At 45.2% G+C, this 19,545-nt stretch overlaps 1 protein-coding gene across 1 annotated transcript in view; it reads right to left on the bottom strand.

Moving 5' to 3' along the window:
- TMEM260 (transmembrane protein 260) overlaps positions 1–19,448 on the bottom strand; it is a 60,533-nt gene extending 41,085 nt beyond the window's left edge. Inside the window, exons 1-3 of the mRNA XM_014947001.1 lie at positions 19,343–19,448; positions 12,903–12,934; positions 11,980–12,131 (exon numbers count right to left, since the gene is read on the bottom strand). Of these exons, the coding sequence (XP_014802487.1) occupies positions 11,980–12,131; positions 12,903–12,934; positions 19,343–19,448 (290 nt within the window). The remainder of the gene's footprint in view (positions 1–11,979; positions 12,132–12,902; positions 12,935–19,342) is intronic.
- Positions 19,449–19,545: the final 97 nt, after the last annotated feature.

The following is a 19,545-nucleotide window of genomic DNA, read 5'->3' as shown; positions in this document are numbered from 1 at the left end:
CTGTAAGACTAAGCCAGGCTCTACCACAAACCAGGTGTCTTCCTAGTCCAACCCCAGCTACGCACACTTCCATGTAGTCCTAGAATTTCCAGCAGGTTTAAACCAAAAATTATAAGCTAGCCAACTTCTTCATCAAGCTACACGTGTAATTTGCTCCAAAATACTGGCCATATCCTCTAGCACAGCCAAAGTCCCCAGGTGGCTTGTTCTGCCCACCAGGGATTGGAGAACGGATGTCCACGTAGCACTTGTTTATGGGGTTCCTCACATACCTCTTGAGATAAATGGAGACCAAGGAAACAAAATCTACATCCCCTATGGACAGAGATGAGGGAGCTGCTGGCAGAGCACTCACTAGCAAGGGCTCCTCTCCTTGGCCCTGCTTTCTTTCCACCTTCCTGAAACAACCTCAGTACAGCCAACCTATTTCTGTAGACGTCAAAGAAAGAATTGTGCAGTCAAAATGGGAATTTTTAATCCATTAAAAATGGGAAGTGACGTTCAGGGGGAGGAAAAGACTAGGATGACCAGGTCTCTATTCCTCCTCCTGCCACCAACATTGCACATCTTGGGTGGTCTGGAACAAGCCACTCTGCTGCTGTTACCCCAGGTATCTGCAAAAGAGGATTAATGATTTTTATCTCCTTTGTAAAGCAATTTGAGATCTGCAGCTGCTGGAAGGCAAGAAATAAGGCAGTTCAGTCCACAATGGGGAAAAAGAAACCAACTCTCATGTGTCCAAGGCCAGAGCGAGACAAGCTTATGGTGACATGGAGCTTCAGCATCAAGACTGTAAGAAGGGGTCTTAAAAAATCAATGGAAGGGGAAAAAAAAAGGTGTGAAAATTCTCAACTGACAGCAGGTGGAACCATTTCAGACCAAATCTATGTCTGCAAAGTACTCTATAAGCTTTTGAAGAAAGGTGACGTGGAGCCTCTTCTGTAGGAAATCAGGCAAGCTACTGGTACCTGCTGTTGTGCTCACTAATGCGTGCCACCACAGTGGACTCTTCCAATGTCTAGACTTCACCGTGGTTCAACACAGGTCTGGGTATACAGCATGAAATTCTCCAAGGCAAGACCTGCCACTCAGTGCATTAATGTAAAGTTTCAAAATCACACCATTGCACATAGAAAAAGTGTTCACAGGCACGAACGCTGCTCCGTCAGATTTGTCACCAAGGCAGCCCAGCAACCCTGAGTCCATCTCCTCCAAGGGAGAGGTGGGACACACACGACTGGTCTGGCAAAGTTCTCAGCCTCTAGGGCTCTGGTTGTGCTGTTACTAGAAAGATCACAGAATGCTATGGGGTTGGAAGTGACCTCTGGAGATCATCTAATCCAACCCCCCTGCCAAAGCAGGTCCACCCAAAGCAGGTTCCACATCCTGGAGGGTTTGGAATGTCTCCAGAGAAGGAGACTCCACCACCTCTCTGGGCAGCCACCCTCAAAGTGAAGAAGTTCCTCCTCACGTTTAGGTGGAACTTCTTATGTTCAAGTTTGTGCCCATTTCCTCTTGTCCTGTCCCTGGGCACCACTGAGAAAAGACTGGCCCCATCCTCCTGACACCCACCCTTTCAGTATTTATAGGTGTTGATCAGATTCCCCCTCAGCCTTCTCTTCTCCAGACTAAAAAGACCCAAGTCCCTCCGCCTTTCCTCATAAGAGAGATGTTCCAGATCTGGCACCCAAACAGAAAAAGGAAAGATGCAATGGAGTTTGCAGGAATCAAGTCAGGAGTTGTTTCTGCTCCTAAAGAAAAATACCAGGAAAGGGCAGCAGGGCCATATGTATTTAAAAATCGAGATATTTCCTGCTACCCAGACCTCACTACACACCATCCCTAAGTTTTGACTAAACCTTTTAAACTTTTAGTTATAAAGAAACAACTTTGTAAATCCCTTTAAAATTCTTGCAAGGAAATAAGGTAAAAAAAAAAAAAAAAAAAAAAAGGTAAAACAACCTTCCAAAAACCCTTCAGATGAAAAGCAGCATTTTAGGCAAACGTCCCAATCATTTACCAATTCTCCTTGTCTTTCCTAGAAAAGACTCGAGCGCATCATTAGAGTTCGGATGAGATGAAAGAAATCCCGTGCTCTTGATAAAAAGTCTCAAACACGCGATTCAAGTTTTATGAAATCAGGCTTAAGCAAAAGCTACTCAACCCAAAGCTTAAAGCCTTATCCCAGCTCCGTGGGGCAGGGGACACTTCTGCTCACCGAGCAGCGCAGGGTCAGGATCCACCACCGAGCACAGGCCACAGATCTGTTTGTCTACAGAGCTGGTGTGGCCTTGAGTTTCCTGGGAAACTCCTGGGAAAACCAGGCTGCTGTGGAAGAGCATGTTGGATGCATGGAGAGCTAAGTTCCTACAAACATACTAGATGCTAAAAAAACCAAATGGAAACCTGTTGCATTCTTGAAGAACATCAAGAAAGTAGCTTTGGGAAGTGCAGGCTGGAAACCGAGCATTTTTTGCAGATTCTGTTACCAGCAATGGAAATGATGGATTTACAAGCTTGCTGACTCAGCAGGAAACACTCTTGGAAGTGGAAGCAATCAAAGCAGACTGATCTGGTATCTCTCTAGACGAGGATGAAGGCCACTCGACAGAAAAATACCCACGTCCAGCAGGTCCACCCAATGCAACAGATCACAGGACAAAGTAGCACCAAGATGACAAGCAGAAATGAATCCCATGCAACTCTGTCAGCATGATGCTGGGGCCAAATTAAATCAACTCTGCCTTTCAGCTGGGCTAACATGGTTATGCTGATCACCTTGATCAACATGAGGATCTCCATGCACCACTGCACCCCACCATCTGGCAGTTTCTTGGACTTCTCCAGCACCGAGTGACACTGCGCTGTGTCTCTCTTGCCCCAGCATCAAGATGGCCCTCAAACCCACACACTGTCCAAGGAGGTGACAAAGCAACTCAGGTACGGACAACACGGGTCAGCCACCTACACCACTTTCGACCAAAGAACAACTTCAAGGTGGGAAAGACACCAGTGGGTGTTTAGTCAGGTGAGAAATGAAAGAATGGAAAAGGCACAAAGATGAGAGTAAAACAGGGACAGGAAGACTTGAAAAAGCAAAGGGATGGGGCAGAGCTCTGGACTCAAGGTCAAGAAGCTTGAGGCCAAGAAAGAGGATGAGAAGATTTGAAAAAAAGAAGGACTGTGCAATCTACAACTGAAGATGCAGTTGGTGACAAAACATTGCCTAAGAAAGAAGAACATTAGGATGCCAGAAGATAATGGCTGCTTTAATTACAGGCTAAGAGAGAGTATGCTGTGGAAGAAGGTTTATCTCACATGGAGGAAAAGCCAAGGGAAGAGCTTGTATTTTTGATTTTGCAAAGCAACTAGTTTGGGGCAAGACCTGCTCAAAGCACATGGAGCACTTTTTCCAAACAAAACCAGGGGGAAGAAGGTCCCTTCCTATCGGTCCCGTAACTGCAACCTTCTGATCCCTCCCATCATCTGAAAACACGCTCAGAAGGGACAGAAAAAGTCAGCAAAGCAGAGGTCACACAGTCCTTTGTGAGAAATATTTTCCCATGGCATCCCTAAGCATAAAATAAAAAGACTAAAAAAAAAAAATATAAATTATTATTTTGTTTTCCTTTTCAGGCACCCAAGTGAAGGAATGTGCTGCTGGGCCTCAGCTCCAAGGACATGGGAAGCAGAAACTTGCTTTAATGAGGAATATTTTAGCTGCAGGGTTTTTATTAAGATTTTGCAGGAACAATTGGGAAAACGGAAAGTAGGTATTTTAATCTGGGTTTGCAAATTACAGTTTTTAGCTTCTCATTTGGTGGCAATCGCTAAAACATGTCAGTTTGTGATTTAAAATTTAGCCTCTCCTCTAAGTCTGGCAAAACTTTTTCTTTGCCAAGAGCACAGGTTACATTTACGTGCATGTAACAGAGAACTCCACCAGCGTTTTCACTTTTTATTTAAAAAATAATGGCAGACATTTTATATTTAATAAGTTGGAAAAACTTATTAAATGATTAGTATAAAGCTATATACGGATGGGAACTGCAGTTGAGTTAAAATGTTTTTGTTACATGCAATCTTCACCATAACGAAGAAAAGTAAGATAACTGGAACGTTTTATATTTGAAGCTGATGTATTAAACTGGAAACACCTATCTCTACCTAGTGAAATAAGCTGATTATTTCTGCCTTCTGTTCCCTCCAAAACTTCACAGGTAGCAGATCTCAGCCTCGCATCTTTTTTTTTTTTAGTTAGTCAAGTAAGAAAAAAACTTTCCTACTTTTTTAAAATTTCCACTAATAAACGAATTAATAGATTTTTTTTTTTTTTAAGGTTGTAGAGTAAGAAAAAGCTCTCCTACTTTTTTAAAATTTCCACTAATAAACGAATTAATAGATTTTTTTTTTTTTTAATTGCAGTCTCCCCCTGCACCTGCAGGTGATGACCTTGATGTTGTCTGTTCTCCTACTTTTTTAAAATTTCCACTAATAAACAAATTAATATATATATTTTTTTTAATTTCTGTCTCCCCGTGCACCTGCAGATGATGACCTTGATGTTGGCTGTTACCTGCACAGGCTCCAGGTACCACCAGCGACTTCTGCCTCTGCACTGCTGTGACTTCCCTTTGCAGCAGCAGAGACATAGCCCTTCACACCAGCGACTTCTGCCTCTGCACTGCTGTGCAGCAGCAGAGATATAGCCCTTCAATGTATTTTTATTCCATGGTAAAACAGACTACTGCATTAATGATTTAACATTTCAAATTTCACTTAAGAGGTTTCCCTTGTTTTATATATTAAAAGAAAAAACATTTTTTTTTTCGGATTCAGACTAAAAAGAATAGAACTTAGAAGATTCCACAACCAAGCTTTCCACAGATAAATTTTAAGCGTGCAGATGCATTGGAATAGAAGAATTAATTAAAACCAAAACACAAATAAAAATCCAAACATGAGTTTAGGACCTAAGTTATAATAATTATCCCCCCCAAAACCTCAATCCCTGTGGGTTTGCCTGCCTCTCAGTCACAAACACTCCATGGACAAAAGGCGGTCTCTCTGGCTCTCAGCGCTGAAGAGCCGGCGCGGGTTCTACAGGGAATAGCAAACCAGATTTTATTCTTCCTCAAGGACCTGGAGCTGAAGAGCCACTTAAGCCCTTGCCCGCAGCCTCGGCTCCTGGCGCCGGAGGAGGAGGTAGGAGAGCTCGGCTGAGTCTTCACGGCCACCAGGAGAGAACAGAAACCAAGCAAATGTGTAGAACCACCATAAAAAAACCCCAAAAAACTCAAAAAAGCAGGCACTTTGGTTCTAACTGCCTGCTGTCCTTCACATCAAATGGGACTTTAGCAGATCCACCATGTCTTAGGGTTGGGGCGAGCAGGCAGCATCCTCACCACCCTGCACATGCACTCAGTGCCACTTCTACTCCATCCACCCTCAATCCAGTTAGAGACTGCCACCACTTATCTACCCTTGTTTGCTTTTTTTAATTCTTTTATTGAAATACCACAAGTTGAAGAGGGGATGCTCCTGCCTGGATAAGGAGTATCAAGCCAGTAAGGGTTTTGGTTAAGGTGAGCTACTCCTTGCACCCTCTTGCATACGTCCTCCTGGACTGGATGTGTCCAGTAAGGACACTACCATGGATGTGTCTGGTAGGGACATCACCTCTGTAGGAAAATATTGAGACTCTGCCTGTCCTCTTGGTAAATACAGGCCCATGAATGCCACCAGCACATGCAAGAAGCACCCTGGATGCCACCCCTTGGGACCTGGGGCCACACCACCTCAGCCCTTCTCACCAGGAGGACCAAGGTGAGGTCTCACCAGGAGAACCACCCCCTGAGGTGAGGTTCCCCAGGATGGCAGCAGGGACCTCGGTGGGTCTGGACCCTAAGGACGGAGAGATCCTCACCACAAGGGCTTAGCAGGGATCAAGGAATGGGACTTCCCAACCTCAAACCTCACAAGCTTGTGGATGCCTGGCGCCGTGCTGGAGGGGAGCCTGCCTTCAGCAGCCCCTTCCCAAGAAAGTTGGGTAATTAAACCCAACGCCTCCATGGCCAGCTATCCCAGAGCAGTTCCACCAGCAGCACAACTCACGACACGTTGATAAAACGCACATACAGCTGTGCTGCTTTAACAAATAGCGCCCCGTACTCACACCTCCCCACTAATGAGCTGTAATAATTGTGCTTCCAGCCACTAAAAATGAGAACTTCTCTCCTGGTGTCTCTGCAAGCAGGAAGGATATATTAGTTAGACCCATTATTCGATTCACAATCCTTAGAAAATAGGTACGCCTTTATCCTGACTGCCCGTAATAACCAGTGCCTACTTCCAAAAACCCCAACCCTCATTCAGGAACCGACTTTAGCTATTTAAATGTTTCATAAGTTTTTTTTTTTTTCCTTCCCTGTAATTGCAGAAACTTTTCCTAATCTGACATTTGTTAAAACCCCTTATTAGAAATTATGCAGCAGCAGGGGAAGGAAGAAAAAAAAAAAAAAAAAAAAAAAGAGAGAGAGAGGGGAAAAAAAAAAAAAAAGAATAAAATATAAAATAAAATATTAAAAAAAAAATAAAAAATGAGCTGGCTTCACAATTACCAAGTCAGCCCATGCAGCCCTTCGCTATTGTACGGAGTGGCATAAACCCCCCGGCGGCCTATCAGCTCCCTGGCAGGCAGGGGGCTGCGCTATTCAAAGCGAGAGATACAAGCTGCAGGGCAAAAACCTGGCAGCTCCCATCTGACCCCCCAATCCCCGGCTGGTGACAGCTCCAAGCTCCATGGCAAATTAGCCCTTCTCACATTACAATTGCAGGAGACAGATTCCATTAGCGGTATCTGAAATTGAGTGGAGAGCTGCTCCGTTATCAGACTTGACTCATAAGCGCCGCTATTAATCAGAGCTATGATAGCATTTATATATTTCAAGCTATCTGCCGCCGCTGTGATATTCCGCTACAAAGGGTTGATGGGACTTAGGGAAGGGAACAATGGAGCTTTCTGGGAAAAGCAGAGTAAATCAAGAAAGTCTGTGACTTCCGCACATTCTGAAGGGATTGCGGTTTACATAAATTTTCTCCCAATTGGAGATTGAGCTCTTCCTCATCTTACACATGGGATTTAGTTGTCACTCAATGGTAACAGCTGTGAAAAGGTGAAGCGGCCCACCGCTCAGAATATTGCCTCCGCTTTTAAAGCAATTAACCCATGAACAGGAGGATACCTGGTGATATCAAAGGGATTAAGCCAGGCAGTGCATTATTAACATTTCCTTGAACTAATTCTAACTCTGACTAGCTGTCAGAAAAGACTCTTCAGTCTTTAAAAAAAAAAAAAGAGTTTTTTTGCCCTGCTTTTTTTCCCCCGCCCTCCCTTCCAAATGAAGCAGAGTTATTGCAGCCAAATGTGCCTACTTTAGAGCAAAATGCAAATGAACAGATTTGGTAATGGCTTCAAACAGACCCAACTCGCTGATGGTTTATTACAGGGAGAAGGGGGAAAATTTTTTTCATATATATATATATATATATGATCAATTAGCCAGAGGTCACGGTGGGTATTCTTCTAAAAGCAAATTAATACTTGAGTATCTTCCTTTCTTCTCTCCCTCCTAAAACTTCTTAATTACTTGTTACTAAGCATCGCTGCTTTCGAAACGGCTGAGATCTTCGCACGGTGCTACACCAGTGGTAATCTACGATAATCTGTATTCTGGAAAAATCTAAATACGCCCTGTAAGGAGATTCCACCTTCCCCAAAGCCTAATATTTTACTTTCCCACAACGGCCGAGGGGGCACACCACGCCAGGCAGGAGCACTCCTCTCTCATCCCTCCGTCCTCCCCAAATCACGCCCTCAAGAAAAAGGGTTCAAATTATTTGGGTAACAAATCCTGCTCCAGCAAAGCTGCATACCTGAGGGAGATGGAGTGTTTCCCCACTCGCCGCAGACAGCAGACAGCTTTTCCCAGCACCAGATAGTTTTAGGGGAGCATCAGCCACGAGGTTCCCCTGGAGACCCATCCTCCTGGTGCTCCAACACCGCCTGGTCCTTCTCAGGGACCTTCCCAGGAGAGCTCCAAAACAGGCAGCACCACAGAGAGAAACCTCAGGGCCGTCAGGATGGAGAAGGGCCATCTCCAAAACACATTGATGATTTCAAAATGATCAAATCATTTTGATGATTTCATTACACCACATGCCTAACGTTCCTTTTTGTCAGCGGCGGGCGAAGAGTTGGCTCCAGTTTTCACAAACACTCACAGCGTGTTGCTGGGAAGGTTTGAGGGGCAGGGAACATTTAATATATATATATATATTAAAAAAATATATAAAAAACTCCCAAACTTAACACAATACCCAGAAAAGTGAACCGAAGAGACGTGAACTGCTTCATTTAATGCAACGTTTTCCCCCTTTCCAAAGCCCCCTGTGCACCTCAGCCAGAATAAAGCTGGCAAAAACTTACCAGAAGTACTTGGGCAATGACACCTTCTACCCTGCTACCGCCCCTGCAGTAAATAAAATGAGCTTTGTGTATTTAGATGCAGCAAAACAGCCAAGCTATGAAAGGTATGCACCAGGGGAAAGAAAAGAAAGAAAAAAAAAAAAAAAAGAGCACTTAAAGCAGAGGAAAGCATCTTATTTCTCTTTGCAACAGAGAATGCAAAGGACGCATCATCTCTGCAGAAAAATGACACTTTGGCAATCATATTATAAGAAGATAATTGGTTTTACTTTGTAAACTTGCTATGCTTCGCCTCCCCCAGTAAAACAAATAAGTAGTTGTTTAAAGAAACAATCCTACAGCCGCACTTGCTGCGTCCTAAAAACATAAAGCAGCTCCCCCCTCGTTCCGAAGCGAAGCTGAATTATTTGCCGCAGTTACAAGCAGTCCCAGAAAACTCTTTGTAAATGCCATTTTACGATAATTACCAGCGATTTATTAAGACTGTGAGGAAAGGGGGGGGGCGGAAAAAAAACCCACCCATATTTGAGAAGTAATTCAAAGGAGTAAACCGCTCGTTGGGCGATAGTCTGGATTACTGACAAAAGGGCTTTTTGCAACAACGCGGCTCGACATAACTTCGTTTTAAGACGCACAATCCAGGCTTAAAGAATAAAAAAAGAAAAATATAATATAATATAATGAATAATAAACAGGATGTTGGGGATGGTTCCTATCGACCCTGGTAGCCACTGCACAGAGGATCCCGCCAGCCATCACCTGGCAGAGGAGAAATCTTGTTTAAGGAATAAATTCGATCGTAATCCCGGCTGCGCCGTAACATCCCCAACACCACCCAACCACCGCTCTTCCCTTCAGCAGGAGAAGAAATCACCCCGACCTGCTGAGGAATAAACTTGGGGAATGCTTCTTAAACAAAAAAAAGAATTCAGTGAGGGGGGGGAAAAAAAAATAAAAAAAATAAAGGGGAGAGATTTACTGTACGGGGCTGCTGGGAGGCAGAGAAAAACCCCGCCAGGGTAAACAGCAGCCCTGCCCGGCTGGTGGGGAGAAAAGAAAGGTTTTAGAGGTTAAGTTCGGGTCAGACGACAAATGAAATTGTAACAACCCAACTGACATAGTATAATGTCTTCTTCCAGGCGATCAATAGGGCAGCGTCAGCCCCATTACCATAGAGATGGCTTCCTCCCCGCTGAAGGGTGGCTATTGTTTGAGGAGAGAGATTTGCCACTTGAACCGTGTTGCTCCCGAAGGATGTGTACTTCATCAATTATTTGTGCTCCTAACATCTACATATTTTCATATTAGCATCCGCCTTCCGTGCGGCACGAGGAGCGGGCGCGTATTTTTTCCTCTGGTACCTGGCAGGGGTCACCCCATCAGCTAAATTTTAATTAAAACACAAAAACGGGGCGGAGGGGGGGGGATTTGATAGACCGGTTTAGATCCTTTGTGAGTAGGGACAAGCCCGGTTAAAACCAAAACACATCACCTTCAGATATTTACAAACAGATGCAATAAACACTTTCTGAAAGATTTGTTTAAAAAAAAGTAGATAGCCACCGAAAAACTTTTTTTTTTTTTGCCAAATGAACGTTGTAAAAAACGAATCAATGCCATAAAAACAAATCAATGTTAAGGTGCTTAAAAGCAAAAATATAACACTGTAATTTGGAAATAAAACCGACCCACAATGACCTTAAAATTCATCTCCAAAAAAAAAAATAAAAAGCAATCACTGCTAGGCTGAATAATTGATCCTGTCAGCACCTCGTGTCTATAAAATATTTTTCTATAAGTCCTAATAGTTTCTATCATCTCTCGGTTCCAGGTTTTCTGTTCTTCCGTGCAAGTTTTAAATTTGACAGAAGCAACACCTTCCAAATCCAATTAAAACGAAAAAACCAAGCAAAAAATATTAAACCTCTAGAAGTGTAAAAATAATTCCCAAATTTAGCCCACGATTTCTCTCCCGCATTCCTCCTCCTCCTCTAATGCTTCGACCGCATCATTTCACATGCGCAAAACGGGCACGTAAGGAACTGTCACACTGGAGTTATTACTAAAAAGCAGGGCAGATCTTCATAGTAACTGTAACGATGGGAACAACCATCATGAAAAAAAGAAATATATATAATCAGAAAGCGATATTGAAATTTTTTAGCAACTCCTTGCAGGAGTTTTTTTTAAGATAACCACAAGGAGTTGTGCTGCGCCGCTGTGCACGGGAGGGCAGCGCCACTTCCAGCTCCCCAAATACGCTGCAAAATACAGGATATTAAATTAAATAATGCCGACTTAATTACACGTATTACCCAACAGTAAAAGGAACGGCTTTATACGCCTGTAGAAATATTTAGGAACGACTTTCAGGAATTCTGGGAGGCGTGCTTTGGAGCTGATGGGCTGTGTGAGAGGCGATGCCCAAAAAGCATCTCCTCTTCAGCAGAGGGAGATGCAGCCGGACAGACAGACCCCGTGGACCGAAGTTTAAGTGAGCTCGGGGCTGTGGGGCTGTGCAGGATCGGTGTGTTCCCCTCCCCTTCCCACTGTATTCCTGCTTTTAATGCTCAGAGAGCGAGCTCAACCGAGGAGGTTTCCCCGAGGGGGAGAAAAGGGGCTTTTGTCAAAATAATCTCAGGAAGGAAGCGCCCCGACAGATCGCTTCAGATCTCACCGTTCGCAGCCTCGAAAACGTGCCCTATTTTCCCTGCAAAAGAACATCAGAAATTGTTTGTAGGGGCTGCGATAATCCTCTCCAATATGGGTCAGGCTGAGGTTAAGAGCAGCCAGAACTTGCACATCAAAGATGAGCAGGGTTAACAAACACCCCCCCCTCCAAAAAACCACGTGTGCATCCCAATGGTTCCCCCTTTTTTTTTTTTTTTTTCCTTTTTTTTTCCTCTCCCCCAAGGTTAGAGGTCCAGAGAAAAACGGATGGGGTCCCCCCACCCTCTGCAGATGCTGGAGGGGTGATGCTCCCCCTGGTCAGTGGGTACCACGGTGGGCAGGCAACTGCCCATCCGCCTCCGCCGGGAGCTGCAATTAAAACCAAGTTCACGGTTTCCCCGATAGGTGAAGCTCATCCTGTTAATTTAAACAGACCATCTGCATCTTTGGAGAACGACAAACTTCATTAGTTCTGGTTAGTTAAACCGAGCGGTGATTTGTGATAATGAGCCCGAAAACAACCTGTCACGTCTTGTGTAAAGGGAAAGGGCGCACTTTTTATTATTATTATTATTATTTAACAGAAAGAAAAAATTAAAAAAAAAAAAAGAGGGACCTTTTGTGCAGGAAAGAAGGTCAAATTCAGATTAAACCGCTGTTAGGTTAATCAGAGGAACTAATTACAGCTGGAAAGGGAAGGAGGGAGGGAGGGAACACCAGTCTGAAGGCCAGCGGGGAACAGAGCCTTCAGAAAGGTCCCGAGCCCAGGGGGAAAAGCCCCCGCCGAGGAGAAAACACCCCCCTGTGACTTGTGACTTTACCTGAAAACCGTGTAAAAAAGGCAAGAGGAGGCAGCTGCTCCCAAGAAGCCGCAGAGAAGGTTGACCCTGTAGGCAGGGGAGCCCAGGGGCAGCAGCCCCGTCGCCAGTTTGGCCAGCAGCGTGAAGAGGGGGTAGCCAGGAGGGTGGGCGACCTAGGGACAGATCGATACCGGGCTGAAAAAAAGGGGATGTTGGGGGAAATTGTATGGAAATCAAAAGGCGAGCGGCACGCCAGGGGCTTGGGGGAGGACTGGGAGCAGCTCCTCTCCCCAAACCCATCCTTTCGGACCCATTTGAACTCGGCAAATATTTTTTTTCCCCTAGTGGATTTGGCTCCACGCCTCGCCCATAATAACGAGGCGGCGAGAAAAGGAGGTGCCACATTTCATTAGCATGCCTTAAAGGGCTCCTTGTTTGGGTTCACAGCATATTAGGGTCATTCAAAAGGCTAGGGTTTTTTTCCTTTTTTTTTTTCCTTTTTTTTTTTTAAAAAAAAAAAAGAAAAAGCAGCAGCTTCTCAACTATTTTATTGGTTAGCAAGTTGAAAGACCACACTGCTATCGGATTACCACCGCGCTGACAGTCCTAAGGTCTTGCCTAAAGGGATCATGCACCATAATAAAGTTTATTAAATAATAAAACTTATTAAAATTGTTAACCCGATTTATTTTATTCTCCCCAGCTTATACAAAATTTGGGTTGATAATAAGCCAGCTACTGTATATACAGTAAAGCCTTTGCTTTATAATTTAGTTTAATTGGATTTAAAACTTGAAGTAAATTGTCGCGTGCTGTACTTATAAGTTAGTAAAAACTGTGGTTTGAAAATAAATTAATCTACTTTACTCCATGCTTAATTAAACTTCCTTAATTCCTAAAACTGTTAATGAGAGCATTGATTAAACAATAAAACTAATACTTACTCCAAGCTCATATGCGGCTGTGATCAGCTCCCCTGTGAAAAAATAATGTAAAACCAATAATTACTATTAGGAAATGACACTCCTCCAAAGTTTTCAAAATCCAAATGCTTGCATTGGGGTTTTGCATTAATTTGACTGGATAAAACTGTAAATCTGTAGAGATTTAACAGCATGAAATTTTCTAAGAATATTTTCTCCCTCTGATGTCATTGCACAAAATATCTTTTGTATGTTTTCGCGAGACTTTTATGAACAGATAAGTGAAAGTATAGGTAGGCTCGGGTAAAGAACGGCCCGAGATATTCCAAAACGCAGACATTTGTGCCTGTGTGTTTTTAATTTAAACCCAATTGACTCAATACCTTCCCAGCGCTACACTTTGCAAGGCTTAAGCCGCATTGTCTCTTCAACGACCCAGTTGTTTCTCATTCCAAAAAAAAAAAAAGAAAAAAACCAACCCCTTAGCTTTAGAGTTTTAAAGAGGAGGAAAATATAATCATTGATCATGCAAATGGGCATCCAGGTTTTTGGGAACACGGATCTCCCTTAATGCTGAAGCAATTCTTGCAGCATCGGCTTCGTGAGCAACTCTTCCACCTGCATCCAGCAGCCGCTCCCATCAGAAACACCATTATAAATTAATTTTGCATTTCACTTGTATTTTACACCAGGACAGATAATTGCCACCAAAAGGAAAGATCCACATTAGCATAACAGTTAACAATACTTGATATTTTTAGAGCACTTGACCCCAAAACATTTCGCACCGCTGCTGAACGGTGTCTATTAAATATATTTAATAGGCACAACACATTTCAGGGACCGAGGGGTGACAAAATTATAAATTAATTTTGCATTTCACTTGTATTTTACACCAGGACAGATAATTGCCACCAAAAGGAAAGATCCACATTAGCATAACAGTTAACAATACTTGACATTTTTAGAGCACTTGACCCCAAAACATTTTGCACCGCTGCTGAACGGCGTCTATTAAATATATTTAATAGGCAATAATATATAAATAATATATTAAATATATTTAATTCAGGGACCAAGGGGTGATAAAATTTAAAATTACAGCTGGTTTTGCCTTCTTCCCCCTCAAATTTCACGATCCTGTTTTGCAGAGCCTGGTCTCACTGGTCCTGCTAATTTTGCAAGTGCCAAGGTTGCGGCAGCTTCGTCCCATCGTTAGATGGTGAAGACACAAAGTTGGCTTTAAATAATAAATGATCAATATTCGAAATTTCTTCACATTATTACATCCTTCCCACCCAACGCAAAGGAGGAGGGTCGTGCAAATGGCACCTTTAAACCTTGACATTGCAGTAAATGATGTATTTTAAAAGGAAGAAGCCTCTCCCCATGTGGATTTTACTGTGCTTGCTGGCTATTTTTATTGCTACTCTATTTTAGGAAAGTTTCAACCTAGTGCAAGACAGCCCCCCCCCCCCCCCAAAAAAAAAAAAATAAAAATCAGATACAATGGGAAAAGCCATCCATCCCAAGCTGAGCCCTTTAATTTCCAGTAATTCTGACGCTTCCAGGGCTGGGAAGTAATTGATCTCCCAAGCACCCAGCAAAAGACAATAAATAAAGGAAAAGATAATAATAAAGGAAACTCTAAATCAAAAAATGATAAACAAAGGAAAAGATAATAATAAAGGAAACCCTAAATTGGGCTGCACAGTGGGGAATTGTGGGTGCCCATCCATCACAGGGATGCTGCTCCTGAGCCAGGTGGGGCTTCACCTTCAATAAAGTCCTTCTGGGACGCAGCAGCATCTGCATCTAAACCGGCTACAGATTAAAATTAAGTTCATGCACGTTGCGCTGATACCGGTTCATATCATGGGCAAGAATAACCCCAAAGCATTCCGGACACAAACCAACCAGAAAGCTGCAAAAAAGAAAATAAAAATGAAAAATATACCGGTGGATGCTGTTGTCAAGCTTTGAAAGCCACCAGCACAACTTTGCCTCATAAAAATTGAGGAAAAAAAGAAGACAAACTGCAAAAATAGGTTGCAGGCCTGTTGAATTCCACTGGGAAAACCAAAAGGAGCGTGGAACAACTGACACCTGGGATGAGGTGAATCCTCCATCTCCCACCCGTGTACCTGGGCATCCCTTACAGCCCCCACGGGCTACAGAACTGAGGATATGGGCTCCGTAAGTGCAGGGTACTACTGTTTGAATGGCAAAACTCACAGAGAAAGACCACAGCATCCACAGACTCAATTTCCTAATTTCTCATGAAAGAAAATGACCTGTGGCATCACCAGACACCGGCTCAAACAGAAGAGTTTATTCCCACCTAATCCTGGTGCAAATAAGTTTCTGACCCTCTGGTTTGACTCCCCAACACTGCCTGAAAACTGATTTATCCCCAGCAAGGTTGGGAGCTGATCCCTGAAACATCAGAGGGAATGTTTGGGTTCTTTTTTTTTTTTTTTTTATTCCCCTTTTCTTTCTTTCAACTTGAATTTATTTGATCCCCTTTTAAGCTTTTTTAACATCTGGGGATGTTTCCGAATTAGCTCTAAAATTCATTCTCTCATTTCTTTCTTATAACACTGAGCAACACAAGAAAGCTGCAAAAATGAAAAAACCCATCACCTTTTACATTTTAGGATTACTGCAAACTTGAGGAACAATTAAGAAATATACAGATAGCTTAAAAAAAAAAGAGAATATAATAATAATATAATAATAGTCTCCCTGCCTAAAAGCAGATACAGCAAATCCTTAAACACCTCTTTACTCACGCAAGTACCTTCAGTGCATTTGAGGGCACAAGTCTGAGCCTCGAGCTCGGTGGGGGGGAAGTTAATCACGTGGAGGGGACTGTGCAGAGACCTCCCCATTAATCTCATGGAGGGGACCAACCATGCAGAGACCTCCCAGTGCTGGAGCACCCCACGGGCCATGGGAAACCAGGGGAATAACCCTCAAAAGTCTCCACCAACGCAACAGGTTGGGACAGGCACAAGAGGACAACAGGGATGAGCCCCTCTGTTCAGCTCCAGCAAACACATACAACACAGGCAGCAAATTTAGAAGATGTGTAAAAAATTACACAGGTCAGGGCAATCCCAAGCACAAATCCAGGCTGGGTGGAGAATGGATGGAGAGCAGCCCTGAGGAGAAGGACTTGGAGGTGCTGGTGGATGAGAAGTTCAACGTGAGCCAGCAATGTGTGCTCACAGGCCAGAAAGCCCCCTCAAATCCTGGGCTGCATCCCCAACAGAGTGGCCAGCAGGGTGAGGGGGGGATTCTGCCCCTCTGCTCTGCTCTGGGGAGACACCCCCCCAGTGCTGCCTCCAGCTCTGGGGCCACCAACAGCACAAGGACATGGACCTGGTGGACTGAGTCCAGAGGAGGTGACAAGGAAGATCCAAAGGCTGGAGCCCCTCTGCTGTGAGGACAGGCTGAGAGAGTTGGGGGGGTTCAGCCTGGAGAAGAGAAGACTCCAGGGAGACCTTAGAGCCCCTTCCAGTCCCTAAAAGAGCTCAAGGAGAGATGGGGAGGGACTTTTTACAAGGACATGTAGTGATAGGACAGGGGGCAATGACTTCAAACTGGCAAAAGATAGATTTAGATGAGATCTCAGGAAGAAATTTTTCACTCTGAGGGTGGTGAGAGCCTGGCCCAGGTTGCCCAGAGAAGCTGTGGCTGCCCCATCCCTGGAGGGGTTCAAGGCCAGGTTGGAGGGGGCTTGGAGCAACCTGGTCTGGTGGGTGGTGTCCCTGCCCAGGGCAGGGGGTTGGAACTCCATTATCTTTAAGGTCCTTTCTAATTCTAACCATTCTATGGTTCTGTGACAAAAATAACCACAAAAACCCAGGGAAAGTGGGGCGAACCCATGCTGCTTGGCTGCTCACTGTACCTGCTAGGATAACTCGCATCAAGGAAGGAACCAATCCCAGCATGACCTGATCAGGAGAACCCACACCTCAGTTTGTAAACGGCACTAATGGTTATTTGCAACCCAGAGGCAAATCCTAAACTCAAGCAGAATTACAAACGAGGTTCCCGAGGCTTCGCACAGCGCAAACAGCTCGGAGCACAGGCACCCTGCCCGTCCACACATGCCTGTTTCCCATCAGGAAGTACTTTAAAAGACAAAATGGTAATAACTGTAAATATATCGATCAATATCTATTAACTGATACAACCAGAAGGAGCAAAGCCAGCCCTTTTACAGTCTTGGGAGCAGAAGCAAAAGCCCTCAGGGGTCACACCGGCCAGCCTACCAAGGGTGTGCTGGCACACCTCATCCGGAGCATGGGATGCAGGCTCTATGGAGAAGGGATTTAAAAGGAAATTCTTTTAATAGAGCTCTGACCACAAGGTCCCTCTGATCCGAACAGGGAAAATGGACAACACGAGGTTGCAGCAGCATCCACATACACACCAAAACCCTGCTCTGAAAGCCAGCAAATCAGGGCGAGCTTGGTGTAATGAAAACACAGCTCTGTCCTCTTACCTCTAAATCAAATAACCCTCACTTGAATCACTGCTCAACTTTCATAGAATCATAGAATTGTCTAGGTTGGAAGGGACCTTTAAGATCATCTGTCCAACCATCACAAAAACCATCACTAACCCATGTCTCTAAGCACTATGTCAGCCCGTCTTTTAAATATCTCCAGGGATGGTGCCTCAAGCATTTCCCTGGGCAGCCCATTCCAAGGCCTAATAACCCTTTCCATATAAAAATTGTTCCTAATATCCAATCTGAACCTCCTCTGGCACAACTTGAGACCATTTCCTCTTGTCCTACTGCCTGTGACTTGGGAGAAGAGACCCTCCCCTCATTACCCTCTCCTTTCAGGGAGTTGGAGAGAGCGAGAAGGTCTCCCCTCAGCCTCCTTTTCTCCAGGCTGAACACCCCCAGCTCCCTCAGCTGCTCCTCATAAGACTTATTCTTCAACTTTACATTTGTGTGTAAGAGCCACACTGCCTTAAACCCAGCAAGACAAAACCATCCTGCTTTTACCAAGCAGCTCTGCCTTTCCACACAACTCTAAACAAAAAAAATAACAGCAGATTTTAAAGAGTTCAAGTTAAAACATCTCTCTCTCTCTCTCCCCACACATACTGAAGCTGTAAAACATATGCACTCATTAAAAGTTCATTTATTTATAAGGAATTTGATGCATTGCTTGGATCTGAAACCAGCAATGGCCAAGAGGCACAGAGTTAAAGAGATTGACTCAACGCTCTTCTGGGACAGGAAAGAAGGAAAGTATCTGGATTTCGTACTTCAGCAAAAAAAAAAAAAAGAATCAAAGCATCACCCAGAAAATCCAAGCCCTCCTATCCCCAAATCACAGCAGAACACACTCTACAGAAGGTAGTATGGGGGGATGGATGGCTACACCCCAGTATAGGGTGCCCGTGAGGCATCAGCCTGTGGGGTCAGTGCCGTTATGGGGAGGCTGCAATGCACCAACCCCACTGGGGCAAGCACCCCACAGCATGGCTGCCATGCACCAGTGCCTATGGTGCGGTGGAACCATATGGGATGGGCAACCCTACAGGGTGAAAGCAATGCACCAGCACCTGTGGAGGAGGTCCCTACAGGGTGACAGCAACCCTACAGGGTGACAGCAATGCACCAGACACTACGGGGAGAGAACCATATAGGGTGAGAGCAATGCACCAGCCCCTATGGAGAACAGTATAGGGCGACAGCAACCCTATAGGGAGACAGCAATCCACCAGACACTATGGGGGAGAACCATATAGGGTGAGAGCAATGCACCAGCCCCTATGGAGAACAGTATAGGGCGACAGCAACCCTATAGGGAGACAGCAATCCACCAGACACTATGGGGGAGAACCATATAGGGTGAGAGCAATGCACCAGCCCCTATGGAGAACAGTATAGGGCGACAGCAACCCTATAGGGAGACAGCAATCCACCAGACACTATGGGGGAGAACCATATAGGGTGAGAGCAATGCACCAGCTCCTGTGGAGAACAGTATAGGGCGACAGCAAGCCTATAGGGAGACAGCAATCCACCAGTCCCTATGGGGGAGAACCCTATAGGGCGACAGCAACCCACCAACCCTATGGAGGAGAACCCTATAGAGTGACAGCAACCCTACAAGGTGACAGCAATGCACCAGACCCTAGGGGAAAGCACCCTATAGAGCAATAGCAAGCCCATAGGGTGACAGCAATCCACCAGTCCTATGCAGTGAGAAACGCTATAGGGCGACACCAACCTTATAGGGCGACAGCAACGCATCAGCCCCTACAGCAGGAGCATCCCTATAGGGTGGCAGCGATGCCCCAGCCCCTAAGGCCTCAGCACCCCCCGCCCCAAAGGTGACCGCGATGTACCAGCCCCAACGCTGCCACCTCCCCGGCCCCACGGAGTGCCGCCCCGCCGCCGGGCGGGCTGGCGGCGCTGGGTACGTTACCCGCATCGCCGCCGGGCAGGGCGGGCGGCAGCGTGGCCGTGTAGAGAGCCGCCACGGCAGCGCCCAGCGCCCCAGCCGCACCGCCCGCCCCGCCACCGGCCCCCATGTGCGCCGCCGCGCCCGCCACTTCCGGGTTTGGCCGCGCGGGGCGGCCGGACCGTACTATTCCGCCATTCCGCGGAGGGGGGGCCTCCCCACCCCTC

Source organism: Calidris pugnax, unplaced genomic scaffold (genome assembly GCF_001431845.1).
Source record: "Calidris pugnax isolate Ruff unplaced genomic scaffold, ASM143184v1 scaffold127, whole genome shotgun sequence".
Classification (NCBI taxonomy): domain Eukaryota; kingdom Metazoa; phylum Chordata; class Aves; order Charadriiformes; family Scolopacidae; genus Calidris; species Calidris pugnax.
This window is presented reverse-complemented; position numbering and strand designations above follow the sequence as displayed.